Source organism: Cupressus sempervirens, chromosome 8 (genome assembly GCF_028749045.1).
Source record: "Cupressus sempervirens isolate cs-2001-9-10 chromosome 8, ASM2874904v1, whole genome shotgun sequence".
Taxonomy (NCBI): Eukaryota; Viridiplantae; Streptophyta; class Pinopsida; order Cupressales; family Cupressaceae; genus Cupressus; species Cupressus sempervirens.
The window spans coordinates 146,808,229-146,821,769 of record NC_143125.1 but is presented as its reverse complement, the minus strand read 5'-3'; the positions used below and the strand labels follow the sequence as shown (position 1 = coordinate 146,821,769).

Here is a 13,541-nt window from a genome sequence, read left to right as displayed (position 1 = left end):
ATTTTCAGTTAGGGTTGTGAAATGTTTTAGCTACCTCAAAATCTTAACCATTATAGGTAGTGATATACCTGCAATTATATTTTCTGCTTGTTCCTTTTCACAGTTCTGTCTCATTGGTAAACCTCTTTCTTTATTTCATTTTCCAGCCATATTTTGTCTCCAAATAACAAAAACAATAAAAATAAAATACCACTTGATTGGGAAAAATCAGGACAGGGTTGGTTAAAACATTCACAGCAGGGTTAGGGAAAAATAAGAAAAGATAGCCATAGAGATTGAAAAAAATCTAGAAACTCTAATTTGTTTTAACAAAGAATTATGTTCAACATGCACAGCACAGACTTGTATTAACTAAAAATTGCGTAATGTGATTTTTTTCTGCTTAGATCTTTGTTAAAAATTGTGTTTTTTGGCGGGTTTTGTGAAATCTAGTTTATGTTTCTTTTTGCAGAAATCAGTTTTTCTGAAGAAATTGTATTTTCTAAAGATAAAAAGCAATTTTCTGGTCTGATTTTTTTTGGTTTGATAATAGACTTCTGTCCTTTTCTTTATTAAATTTTAATTAACTTACATTTTACCCCATTCAAAGTGCAGGCACTGGGGGAAAAAGAATGGGGAAAAAAACCCTGGTGTGAACTGGGACATTATGTCTGGTCTGATGTTTGATAAACCATGATTTATTGCAATTTCTTTTCTATATTTGCTACTATGGGCCTTATTGTCTGCATTTATCCAGAGTAATTTTTGGGTGTGTGACATAAAAAGACATAAATTTTAATTAAATGGGGAAGGATGTACACTGCTAGTACAAGTTTTATTATAATACTACAATTATCTAGAGTAGCTCCTTAGTTATAGATAACTATTACTATTTTATTTTCTTGCAGGTGTAGCATTACAGAATCTATGAAAGCCATTTAAAATTTAAATCGTATCTGCAAGCAGTTTGGTTTTTATCTGTATCAAATCTGTGTTTTGTGAACAAGCAATTTACAGGATACCTTTATAGTCCACAGCAGTTTCTGTCATATTTCTTTCAAGGCTATCCTTGTGGAATTCCTTGATAAGAAAGCCGATAACATCCTTCTCATAACCACTCAAGCTGCTTAGATTGATTTCTATGTGGTTTGAAGTTGCTTTAATAGGTACGACAATTCTGGTCTCCGATTCTGCCTGAGGCAGACATGCATCAGAAGAATGAATAGCTTGTGAAAATCAGCAGAAAACATTCAAGTACAGTGTTAAAGAAACTGAGAGAGGACAAACACAACTCAAAACATTCATATAAGAAAGTTACAATTATGCATTATATTTCCTGAAAACCACGAACTGGCCAAAATTTCTTGACTACCAGCTCTATTTGTTCTGATGCAATCTAAATCACCCTTATAATAAAAATTACCCTCAGCTGGATTGTTATTTTTCCATGTCTAATCTGCAAAATCAAACCAGTATAAACAGGTTGTAAGGCCCATGGAATGGGAACGCTGTTCAACGTATTAAATTGATTCCATGAAAGAAACATTGAAAAGCTGTATAGGGCTAGTGTTTAAAACTTTAAAGAATTGAAATCATACTACTTGCTCTTCACTTTGAAATATTTCTTGGATCATAGCTCGGACAAGGGAAGTTTTCCCTACACCAGGAGGACCTTCAAAAATCATGTGTGGACAGCGCCTTTGAGAAACCTGAATCACATCATAAAACAATTGTTTGTGTAAAGACAATCATTAAGATTCAAGATACATCTGTTCTACTGCATTGGCATATTTGGATCGACAAGGTTAATTTTTTTATAGATATTTCCCACGTATTATTTATGTATAATTTCAAGATTTTGATAATTATTTTGATTAAGGAAAAATGTCACATATACTTGGAAACTGAACTTAGTTTGTTTAGATGTAGATAAAGACCATGTATGTTTTTTTGCTTATCTACAAAAAAAATTACTCTTTAATTATTTATACAAGTACATATTCAGCATTGTGATACATCAATTATGTTTACAAACATGTATTTAAGATACGATAATATTAAAGATAAAGAAAATTTAAATATTTTAAACTATTTTTAATGTGTATATATCTGCATGAAGAGAGACATCTGAAACATTTTAGATGCTATTTATTTCACAAATATTGATTATATTGGTTATTATCAGAAAAAAATGGAAGAGTAAAAGTATATTAATATTAGCATCTCCAATTTTATTTAACATAATTATAAATATTCATTTTATATATAAAATGAATAGAAAAAATAATTTGTAATTAGTATATATTAATTTTTATAATATGTATGTGGTAGACATAACACTTAGGAAGTGATATGCAAGATTTGAATATTACTAAGTAGTAAGTTAATTTTGTGTTGCATACTCAGGGGGCACTTGATTGATGGTGTGACAATATTTCTCCAACAACTTAGCAGTTTTGAATAGTTTGGCTTAGCTCTGTTTTTTTTGATAGCTCTAGATCCGTATAAGAGCATAGAAACCATAACTAGTTCAGAATCTCGATGAAAATAATGACCAACTGTCGAGTTATCTGGATTAATGGTCTTCCAAAGTTGAAGCAAAATCTCAATTCTGAATGAAATGAAAAGCTCCATTTTTTATAGGAACAAGCCTGAACTACTCAACAGAGCCCACAACCAAGATGACTATTTAGGATAAAATGGAGTGAAGAAATAAATTGTTTAGAACCAAGATCTTTAGCCTTTAGCCAAAACCAAAAACTGAGGACAAGCCTTGAAACATCAAACACCAAATAAAATGGTCTTTTTTCGGATTTGATATGGTAAAATTATTTCAAGTAATTTATTATATAGAAGCAGAAATCTGCGAAAAATCCCAATTATAACCGATTTATCTTGAATCTTAGAGCCAACTGATTTTCCCCGCAAAAGTTCTGATTCATGAAAAAATTGTTGATCCAATTTTCAATGACCTTCTTGCATTAAAGTACATTAAGATCATATTAAATTCTGTAAAAAATGGCAAACAAACGTAAAAAAATCATTGCAAAAACCTATGAAACCCTATATAATAACTGACAAAATTGACAAATCGCTCAGAAATAGGGTTCATTCCAGGATGCAAGCAAAGTCAATACAGAATTGACGTGGGGAAAATTGTAGGTTTTCCCCTTTAGTTTTCTTTCTCCCCTTTGAAAAACCTTAAATATAGGAGTAGGAGGAGCAATGGTGGTCATCAACAAAATATGAAATGGCCTCAATCATCCTATATGTCGGGGGGCATGTGAGATATTGTTGAAACGGTCAATGAATTTGTTCCAAATTGTGGTTTCAATATGAATGGAGTTTTCTACATGCCTCGATTTTTGATGAGGTCAAATATATAATTGATATTTATACACTAATTTTAAAACTATAACTACTATGCACTTTTATAGATGACCCTTTAATGGGGAAGCAATGAACCCCTATAGTTTATAGTTAATATTATAAAGTAGTTTCAAAATTTAAGTTATTATTGATTATTAATATATATTAATAGTATACAAGAAGAAAATGGAAAAAGTTGCAATTATACGCAATCAATCGAGTCTGCATGTGCAGCAATCTATTCCCTAAAAATGGAGATTTTTTGGTCAACAACTTTCAACGCTTCTCTGGCAATTTATCAGGCAATTGATTGTCAAAAAGCGACACAATATCATTTCTAGGCTTGCCAATTTTGACATATAAGTTCTTATTATTAATGAAATTGCTGGATATTTAAAACTCTACTGAGAATTAAATTATATAATTCATGCAATTCATTCTCTAAGTTCAACATATATAAAGTTGTTTTGGTATAGACGTGTATATATCACTTCATATATGTGTATTCCATGCCAACTTTGTATATATTTTTTTGTTGAGTATATATAACAGAAGGAATTTGAGAGAATTCTAGAAAATGAATTCTACTTATATGAATATTAAGATTTTCTTTTATCGTCAATATTTTGCGAAGAAAGCTTCACTTTGATTTTGAGAAACGAGAAAGCCTGAATCATATTTTGGTGCTGCTTCAGATCTGCTTCAAATCATAGCCTGATTGAAAATTTATACAAACAAAATCAATTTTAAGAATTTGAGTCCTCCAAGTTAAAATATATTAGGAGTTGTTCAAGGGCAATGAATCATTTATATGAGTCCTTTATCATCTATGTTATGGGAATGCTTAATTTGTTTTTTAAAAAAGTACTTAATTGACTGTTTTTCTTCAATATTTCACATTTTCTTGTAAATTCAAAATTTTCCCAATTTTTCTAAAAACTCCTACTCCTCTAGTTTGCTGATTTATTCTCCAAATGATTAATGCTTCTATGGTTAAATCCATGTGGGGTTGGTTAAATCAAGATACCAGCTATAAGCAAGAATCTTACAAAGGATCATCTTGTGGATGAACTGTTCATATGAAAATCTTGTTGTATTCATGTTGAACATGATTTATGCAAGTCATTTCAACTGCCATCACCTATGAAGGGGGTTGAGCTCAAGCTTGTGAAGAATATGACTAGTAAGCGTTGGTGTCAATAGTGGACCCCATAACTCTTAGAAATCATGTGTAACCAAAACAACTAACACATTTGAAAAGGAAAAAGCTATGATGTTACCCCAAGCTGATCTACTATCCATAGTGTCATGATCAATATTAGAACAAATTAGTCGTACGACATGGTCAAAGATGTTACCCCAAGCTGATGAACACAAACACCCATGATTCGTCTCAAATGAAAAAAAACAGAGATCAATGACATCAATACATGTTAAGCACATGAAATGAAGTCCTGTCATGCAAATAGATCCTTTTCAGGTGCCATAGCATCCAAGTAATTGACTAGAATATGAAATCACAAAAACAGATTAAAATATACATGGGGCAGATTCTGAAATAAGTGTATGTACTATATATGGATACCTAGAGCTCTAAAATACCTTTCCAACACAAAATTACAAAAAAATTAGATACAAGAAAAAAATTGCAAGTTTGGAAGCCAAAACTTATGATCTGACTTCAATAGATGATTGTAATGTCCTCAAATTAGGAAAACCCAAAATTTTCTGTAGATTATAGTTCCTATATAAAAACAGGTGAGGTTTTCTAGAGACCTTTTGTTCTTTGATTAAGAACTTGCAAGCAACTTAGGAAACATTATGATCATAATTTATAATTAAACATTCTTGAGTTAGAAATAATTATATGTCAGGTTAATAGATTGCATGAATCAGTTTTAAGATGGCTCAACCATAGAAGTAATAAGGTAAGAATGAGGTTCCTCATGTGGCCCTTTCCATATGAATGAGATGGTGTACCTAGTAAGGTGTCCTATCATCATTTTCCTCATCCTCGTTCCTTCCACATTGTCTCGATTTTCTTGTACCAATGCATTTGTTTACCATGATAGAGGTCATAAGGAATATACTGCAGGGTGCCCGGAAAGTCTCTACTCCTTAGCCCAAAGGCAGTCCTTTTGTCCCCCTTTGGCCTCGTGGGACTCCTTAGTTCAGCATGAGGTGGCATGCTTAGAAGCTGACCTCATCACCATTTTCCCTCCTGTGACTATTTCATTTTCCTTACCATGGATAATTATGGTAGGCAGGAAACATAGTATTTAACATGTAATTTCATCATTACAGCATATATAAGTTATCAAAGCAATGTATATATTAAACTACTGAATGGCATGTACAAGTGTGTGTGTCTATATATATATAACAGCATAATAACATGTCACTAAAATGCATGCCAAATCAATATAGATTACAACTAGCAAGTACTTATTATATATTGTTTATATGCAGAAATGCTGTTCTGAGATGATTACTGAAGTCTGTTTCTTATTATCCTCTTCTCTCTTCTGGTGGTTCTATCTTATTCAATGGGAAACTTATCTACTTCACAGATTCTGTTATTCCCATTCGATTTTCTCTTTCTTTTTCTGTCCATGATGCCCAATGAAATGTGTTTGAACCTCATCTCATACAACATATGTGGGAATGGTTGTCTTTCCAAAAGGCGCATCTATTCCTCAACCATATCACCTCATTTTAGATGCACCTCTTTGATAAGCCTTCTTTTACAGCTGCTATCTAATAAGTCACATGTCTAGTTTTTAACACTGTCAGTTGTTAATAATTGAATGATGGTATTAAGGTTATTGGTTATTGACTTCATTATTTGATAGTAAATGACATCTCTTTGATTAGTAGATTCTTTGGTTTATTTGTCTAAATTCAATTCATCATACTCCATCTATCTTTGTCTAGGTCTTGCCTGCAACTCTTTATAATGAACAGCGGTGTGAAGTAATTTCCAGCATCATGAGTCTTTATTGCAGCATATTTCAAAGTCGCTGTTGCTGTCAACTAATTGCCATTCCCTACACGCAGTTGATAAACTCTGGTTTACGTTTTTATCAAAATGCTTATGCTGCTTAGTCAGATTTGGGGAGATAGTATATCCTCCATACCAATTGATATATGCTTCATATTGACTGATCATTATTGCTGCCTCTATGATAACAGGGATGTTACTTGTAAATCTTTGTAGAGAAGGATTGAGCTCCTCACAATTGCTGTAGATATTCGTACTTATCATCTTGATAGCCTTTAATGTTCCCCATTGCAGATTCTAGCTTTGATACTAGTATACATGGTACATATGTTCTCCCATAATCTGTATTTTTGGGCTATCAATCTCAAGTAACTGAGTGTTGCCAGGTGTGTTGCTATAATCAATGGTATATATATTGTAGTTTCTGATCCTATACTTCACATCCTTGATAACATATCTTACTTCCTTTGACAGAATTTTCTCTCTTGAGAGACTTTACAAAATCAGAGCACTTGGTTGTCGTGATGTGAAAAGGATACAGACACTATAATGAGGGTTTTGAACAGGGATACATGACAATTTTTCCCTTCCAAAATTGCTTGTCCTCAACAAACTCTATTCTAATTCTTAAACTAACCCTTAAATTTCTAATATCTTAAGACCTACGTTTCTATCTTTATTTTGAGTTTTTCAATGGAAATTTGATAATTTAGACAAGTTTTTTCTCACTTGCATCATGCCACATACACCTCCTTGAATAGAAGCACAGACATACTTTTCTTACATTAAGTTGAGAGTTAAAAGTATGACATTTATCTAGAACGTTGTGTGTATTAAGAATGGAGCATATTAACCTCATTTTGTTGTCTTGCTAGGAAGCATTAATATGGATCTAGGACTTATAAGTACTCACACGCAGAATAACTTATTGAAAACCCTTTAGACATGAGGCATACATTAGAAAAGTATGCACAACCATGAAGTAACCATGCTTATAACACATCTATCATGAAGCAAACATGTAAATATCCCGAAGATGCAAAGCTAATCCATGAGTACACATGAAGCATACACATAAGGCATGGGGCATCCTTTTAAGATAACATGTACGTACACATGAATACACATAAGGCATGAGTCATATAATGAAGTGTGCAAATGAATAGATGTAGAGCATGGACCATACACAAGGATACACAAATATGCATAAATGATGAAGTATTCACTCGAATACACTTAAGGTGTGAAGCACTCACAAGGCATGGGTCATACACACAAGTACATGTAGCACATAATTTACATAAAGCACAAATCATACATGTGAGCTTAAGTCATGGAGCGTACACATGAATACACAACATTTCAAGCATGAAGCATACACATGAGTTCACTTAAGTCATGGAGCATACACGTGAATACTCATAGCACATAAAGCATGAGGCATACACATGAATTTACTTAAAAAGTACATATGTGAATGCACATAGTACATAAAGAATAAGTACACATGAACTTGTTGAAGTAAGGGAGTAAACACATACATATAGATCCACTTTAGCATACATGTAGCACATGAAGGATACATGCGAATACACTAGGGCATGAAGCATACATAAAGCATGAAGTAGTAATATGCATAGGTACACGCAAGGCATGATATGTACACAAGGCATGAAGTATAAATACGCATAGGGCATGAAGCCATATAAATGCATGTAAGGAATGAAGTATATATGTCAGGCATATTAAATACACATCAGACACAAAGCATGGGGTAAAACAATCACATGCCAAGCACGTAAGTCATGGAGCAGTACATATACACTCATTAGACATATAATGTATGCAGAAATGTAGAAGTACAAACCAAACATGTCAGATATGAAGCAATGAATACACCTCAGACACATAAGACATGAAGCAATCATCAAATATACATTGTGAAGCAGTCCATAAAGCATATATTAATCACGAAGTTCATCAATCATAAAACTAACACAAGGTATACACATGAAGAGAAATACAATTAAACTAAGCATTTAATTCAAGGTTCATGTAGACATGCAATCTTGGCCCACATGATTATATTCTTAACCTACTTAAGGAAAGGGCTGAATAGTTAATCCTTATTTAAATGGAAAAAATGGTAGATTTGTCCCACAGGATGGCAGGATTATGCTCTGATACAATTTATAGTGTCCCCAAATTAGGAAAACCCAAATTATGTCTTAGATTACAGTACCTATATTAAAGCAAGCAGGGTTTTTAGGGTACGTTTTGCTTCGATTGGAATCCTCCAAACAAGTTAGGAAACATTATGATCAGAATTCATAATTAGATATTTTTTAGTTAGAAATAAGCATATATCAGATTAGTAGATTGCTTGAATCTGTTTTAAGATGGCTTAACCATAGAAGTAATAAGGTAGGCTGATTTGATGAGCTGCCTGAGAGACCCCCTACCTTAGGCCCAAGAGCAGATATACCATCACTCTTGCCCTGATGTGGCCCTTCGCCATATGAATGAGGTGGCATGCCTAGTATGGTGTCCTATTACCATTTCCCTCATCCTTATCTCTTCTAGCTTATCTCCAATGATTTAACATCTCAATGCAATTGTTCACCGTGATATAGGTCACGAGGAATATACAAGAGGGTGCTTGGAAAGTCTCTCCTTCTAAGTCTAAAGGCAGTCACCTTGTCCCCCTTTGGCCTCGTGGAACTCCTTAGCCCAGTATGAGGTGGTGCGCTTAGAAGATGGCCTCATCACCATTTTCTATCCTGTGACTATCTCATTTCTTCTATCATGGCTAATTATGACAAACAGAACTTAATATTTCAAATTTGATTTCTATATTACAGCATTTATAAGTTATCAGAGAAATGCATATATTAAACTACTGAATGGCATGTATAAGTGTGTGTGTTTGTATTATCAGCATAATAACATGTCACTCAAATGTATACGAAATCAATATACAGAACAGCTAGCAAATACTTATTGTGTATTAATTATATGTAGTGATGCTGTTCTGAGACTATTTAATGAAGTCTGTTTCTTATCATCCTTTTCTTTCTGCTGATAGTTCTATCTCATTTGAAGTGAAAGTTATCCATTTCCTCAGATTTCCTTATTCCCATTTGATTCTTTTTCTTTCTCTGTCCATGATGCCAACCTCATCTTATACAACATACATGGGAATGGTTATCTTTCCAAAGGACACTTCCTTTTTCTTAATCATATGTCATTTTAATGCACCACTTTGATAAGCCTTCCTTTAAGGCTGCTATCTAATTAGTCATGTTTAGTTGTTAATATCATCAATTCTTAATAACTGAACAATGTTATTAAGGTTATTTATATATTTGATAGTATATGACATCCCTTTGATTAGTAGATTCCTTGTTTTATTTGACTAAACGCTATTCATCACACTCCATCAATCTTTGTCTAAGTCTTGCCTGTGACTCTTCATAATGAACAGACGTGTGAAGTAATTGCTAGCATCATAAGTCTTTTGGTGCAGCATATGTCCAAGTCGCTGTTTCCATCAACTAATTGCTGTTCCCCACATGTAGTCGCTTAACTTTGGTTTATGTCTTTATCGAAATGCTTAGCTGTTGCTTAGTTAGAGTTAAGGAGGTCGTATATTCTCTGTACCAATTGATATATGCTTCACATCATGTGATCATTATTGCCGTCTTTCTGATAACGGGAATGTTTGTTTTAAATCTTTGTAGAGAATGATTGAGCTTCTCATGATTGCTGTAGACATTCATACTTATCTTCATGGTAGCCTTTAATGCATAGTTCCAAGAATCATGGCGATTCACGCGATTCGATTCAAGCCAAATGATTTTTTATGAATCGGTGAATTGAATCAGTGATAAAGGGTTGTAATGTCCCCATTGGTTGCCATCATCAGTATTTCAGGGATTAGCCTAATATTGAATCCTCATAGGCTAATGAGGATGGTTAGAGGGTCTTCTAAGGATTGGTTCATATCCAACATTCAGCGGTTCATGGATTTGGCCTTCGTTCGATTTCGTTCGGAATCCATTTGCCATACTTACTATGTATAGTAAGTCAGGGTTAATAGAGATGGACCCTTTCTATTTTTAGCAAGTGTATTTGGTCACATGGGGAATTATGAGGAGAGATTCCTATTTTAGACGGCATGGCAATCAGACAAGTATTTCAAGAGATACTAAAGTTTGAGTGACATAAGTGATTTATTTAAATATTTAATGTTATAAAGTTATAAGGTCACTTAAGTGACTAAAAGATGAAATTGGCTTTTAATCCCACATTGCCTAGTTGTTTGTGTCTTCCCTCATATCGATGTTATAAAAGCGTGGAGCTACATTGGGATTCACACAATGAATATTTGTTATTATTCAAATCCTAATCGGTTGCTTGAATGTGACTGGGTATTTCCAAAGGATGAAACCCCTCAAGGAAAAAGAGTGAGAATAGACGCAAACCTAGCCTCTCACCATTTGCACTTCGGAGTTATGATTCTAGCTTGATTCATTGAAAATCTTTGAGAAAGTGGGAGCAAGGTAGGCAGACTTTACCATAGCCAAGTAAGGAGGGTTTTTGAAGATTACAGTCTAAACATAGTTGGAGAATCGGGCTATTCAGAGCAGGGATATAATCTTTGGTGAAGGAAGGTAGCAATAACGTTGCTTCTGCATACGGATAACTATCTACAGCACCATCATATACAGCAGGGACTCTCAAGAATCCATAAGCATTGTCACTTCAGGTGCTGCATAACCCTTCTTGCACTTGATATATTTATTAGAACCAAATCTTTACATTGGGTGAGTGTAATACTGCTGTATGCACATTTTAATATTGATTTGTGAGTGGAATATCCATTTCTGAGGTTGAGCATTTATACTGCTGTATGAACATTGTTATGAGATAGCCTTCTATCATTTCATAATAGGTAACTTGGAATTCTCAAGCATACTAGAATAGCTGTTTTATTTATATTGTCTAGCTGATTGATATTTGTTCAAAAGAAATTGGTATTCAAGCATTTAGCTCAGTTGCTTGCAAAATGTTCGTAAAATGTCCATGAAGAAACTCTGAATTTTTTTATAAGCTAGGGAAGGGTTATTACCAAGGTTACATTCCAATTGTTGACATAATGTCAGTCTACATAATCATGATTAAAGGATAATGTGTACTGAGTCTGAAGTCTAGTTAAGATTATTACAGGTATGTTTCTAGAATCAAATATTCAGTGAGTCTGAAAAGGTTACTAGTAAATTGTGAGAAGTACACCAATTGTTTGATATATTGTCTAGTGTTTGGAACTCTCATTTTGAGAGATATTGCTCAGAATAACTAAATCAGATTGCTCACCAATTACTTGTTCAAATTCCTATGTTCAAAAATATGGGTTTCTTCAAATATAATCAGTGCTGACACATAATAATCTAGTATGGATTATTACAGTGGTATCAGAGCCACAAGACCTGCCAACTTGTGGAGAAATAACAAAATATTTGCAGATTGATTTTTATCCAAAAATGACCCGGGAATGAATAAAAGACAGTATAAATTCAGTCATCTATAGTTGGAACAAGCAGAATCTTCAAAACATATTGAGATTAGAGATAGTTATTCAATGGATGAGGAATTGATTTTTGGAACAGTTGAATAAACTGAACAAACTAAACAGGTTGATCATTTTGAACAGGCAGAACAGGTAAACAACACTGAAACGGTTCGTATTGAGAATAAACAAGGACGAGAAGTGAGGGAAACTTTGAGGGCTATTAGAGATGAGGGAAACTCTGAGGGCTATATAACCATTGCATTTCAACAACTTCCAGGTGCGAAGCAATTGTTATCTCCGCCTCACAGGGCAGCCCCAAGTCATCATAGTGGAGGTGGTAGTATGGCAGGGTCACCTCGAGCTGCTACGGCCCCCACACGGTACACTGACAGGCCTTTGATGCCCATTTTTAATGTAGAGGAAGAGGTAGCACCACCTGTAGCACCAAACTTACTACCAGATAATGTTATGGCAATATACAATGAATGGGATTTATTCCTTGATTTGGTTAAGTAGAATTTGTCCTTTGTTCAATACTTAAATAAAAAAATGGAGAGCTTGTCAGATCCAGATATAGTTGAGAGGGCAACGAGGTATACAGTTTATGCTTTTAGAAGACCGACATCGAGATTGTAGGGAAGGAAACTTGAGTTTCTCTTGATAGGTGTCTATGATGCAGATGTACCTGTATTCAGTACGAGACCTACTAGTCCTATCTATAGTGTTGCTCTAGTGTAGGAGGTAGTTGCTTTCTCAGGTGGGACCAATGCATGTGTCGAGTCACCTAGCTGTGATGCCGGTGATTTGGGTGTTACAACGGAGTTAGTAGATGCGGGTTCATGCTCTAATGTTATTGATTCATGGCCTGGCATAGAGTCATGTGTGCAGAGTCAGGTGATAGTAGTCGAGACTCTATTAGCTGATAGGGATGTAGACTATGTGGAGATTGAGATTGCGAGGCCTTCTATTTCTTCAGAGGAGTTGTTTGAGATACGTAGTAGTTGTATCTCGAACGCAGAGTACAAGGACGATAGCACATGTATGAGTGATCTTGTGGTGGACAGTTTGGATTTAGTTTCCTATCATAGTATAGTTAGTGAGACACAGAGCTTGCATAGTTGTCAGGGGTTGCAAAGGCATTGTGTGACTTCTCAGCTGAAGGTGAGTGATAGTGACATTTATTCATCTCTTGATCATTATGATGTTATTTGGCATATGCTAGCTACATCTGGTATGGGTGCCGCAGTGTCAGATGAGCATGATGATAGTAGTTTTTCCCTATTAGAGGTTCATGCACTTCGAGAGGCTATTAGGATCTTGAAGCATAGTTACTCTCACTTTGTTGATGACAAAGATTACCTTCTAGAGTGGGGGAGCACCTGCTATGAGGCGTTGTTAGGGAAAGAGGAGGAGGTGGTTGAGCTCACTTGGAAGCTTGAGGTGATGGTGGACTCTCTTTAGTATTCTCAGTTGGCTCTTTAGGAGTCAGAGTCACAGTTGGGTAAGGTTACTGTGCAGTTAAAATGGATACAATCAAGACCAGCCTCAGACCCTGTTTAGTTACATATTGTGGTTGGTGGTGAGTTTTCTTTTATGGTTGAGGATGAGGGACGTGATGAT

General features: G+C 34.5%; 1 protein-coding gene and 1 long non-coding RNA gene across 4 annotated transcripts in view; one reads left to right on the top strand and one right to left on the bottom strand.

Annotated features, from left to right (window-relative positions):
* LOC149541970 (uncharacterized) overlaps positions 1–13,541 on the top strand; it is an 81,050-nt gene that overhangs the window by 45,354 nt on the left and 22,155 nt on the right. For 2 of the 3 annotated variants that reach the window (XR_016355404.1, XR_016355403.1), the window contains exon 5: positions 595–805. The exons of the other annotated variant lie outside the window; for it this stretch is intronic. This is a non-coding gene — a long non-coding RNA (uncharacterized LOC149541970). Of the gene's footprint in view, positions 1–594; positions 806–13,541 lie in introns of those variants that run through there. 3 annotated transcript variants of the gene reach the window in all.
* Positions 1–13,541, bottom strand: part of LOC149541971 (replication factor C subunit 3-like) — a 78,834-nt gene that overhangs the window by 43,424 nt on the left and 21,869 nt on the right. Inside the window, exons 3-5 of the mRNA XM_089797017.1 lie at positions 1,578–1,688; positions 1,403–1,435; positions 1,002–1,173 (exon numbers count right to left, since the gene is read on the bottom strand). Of these exons, the coding sequence (XP_089653143.1) occupies positions 1,002–1,173; positions 1,403–1,435; positions 1,578–1,688 (316 nt within the window). The remainder of the gene's footprint in view (positions 1–1,001; positions 1,174–1,402; positions 1,436–1,577; positions 1,689–13,541) is intronic.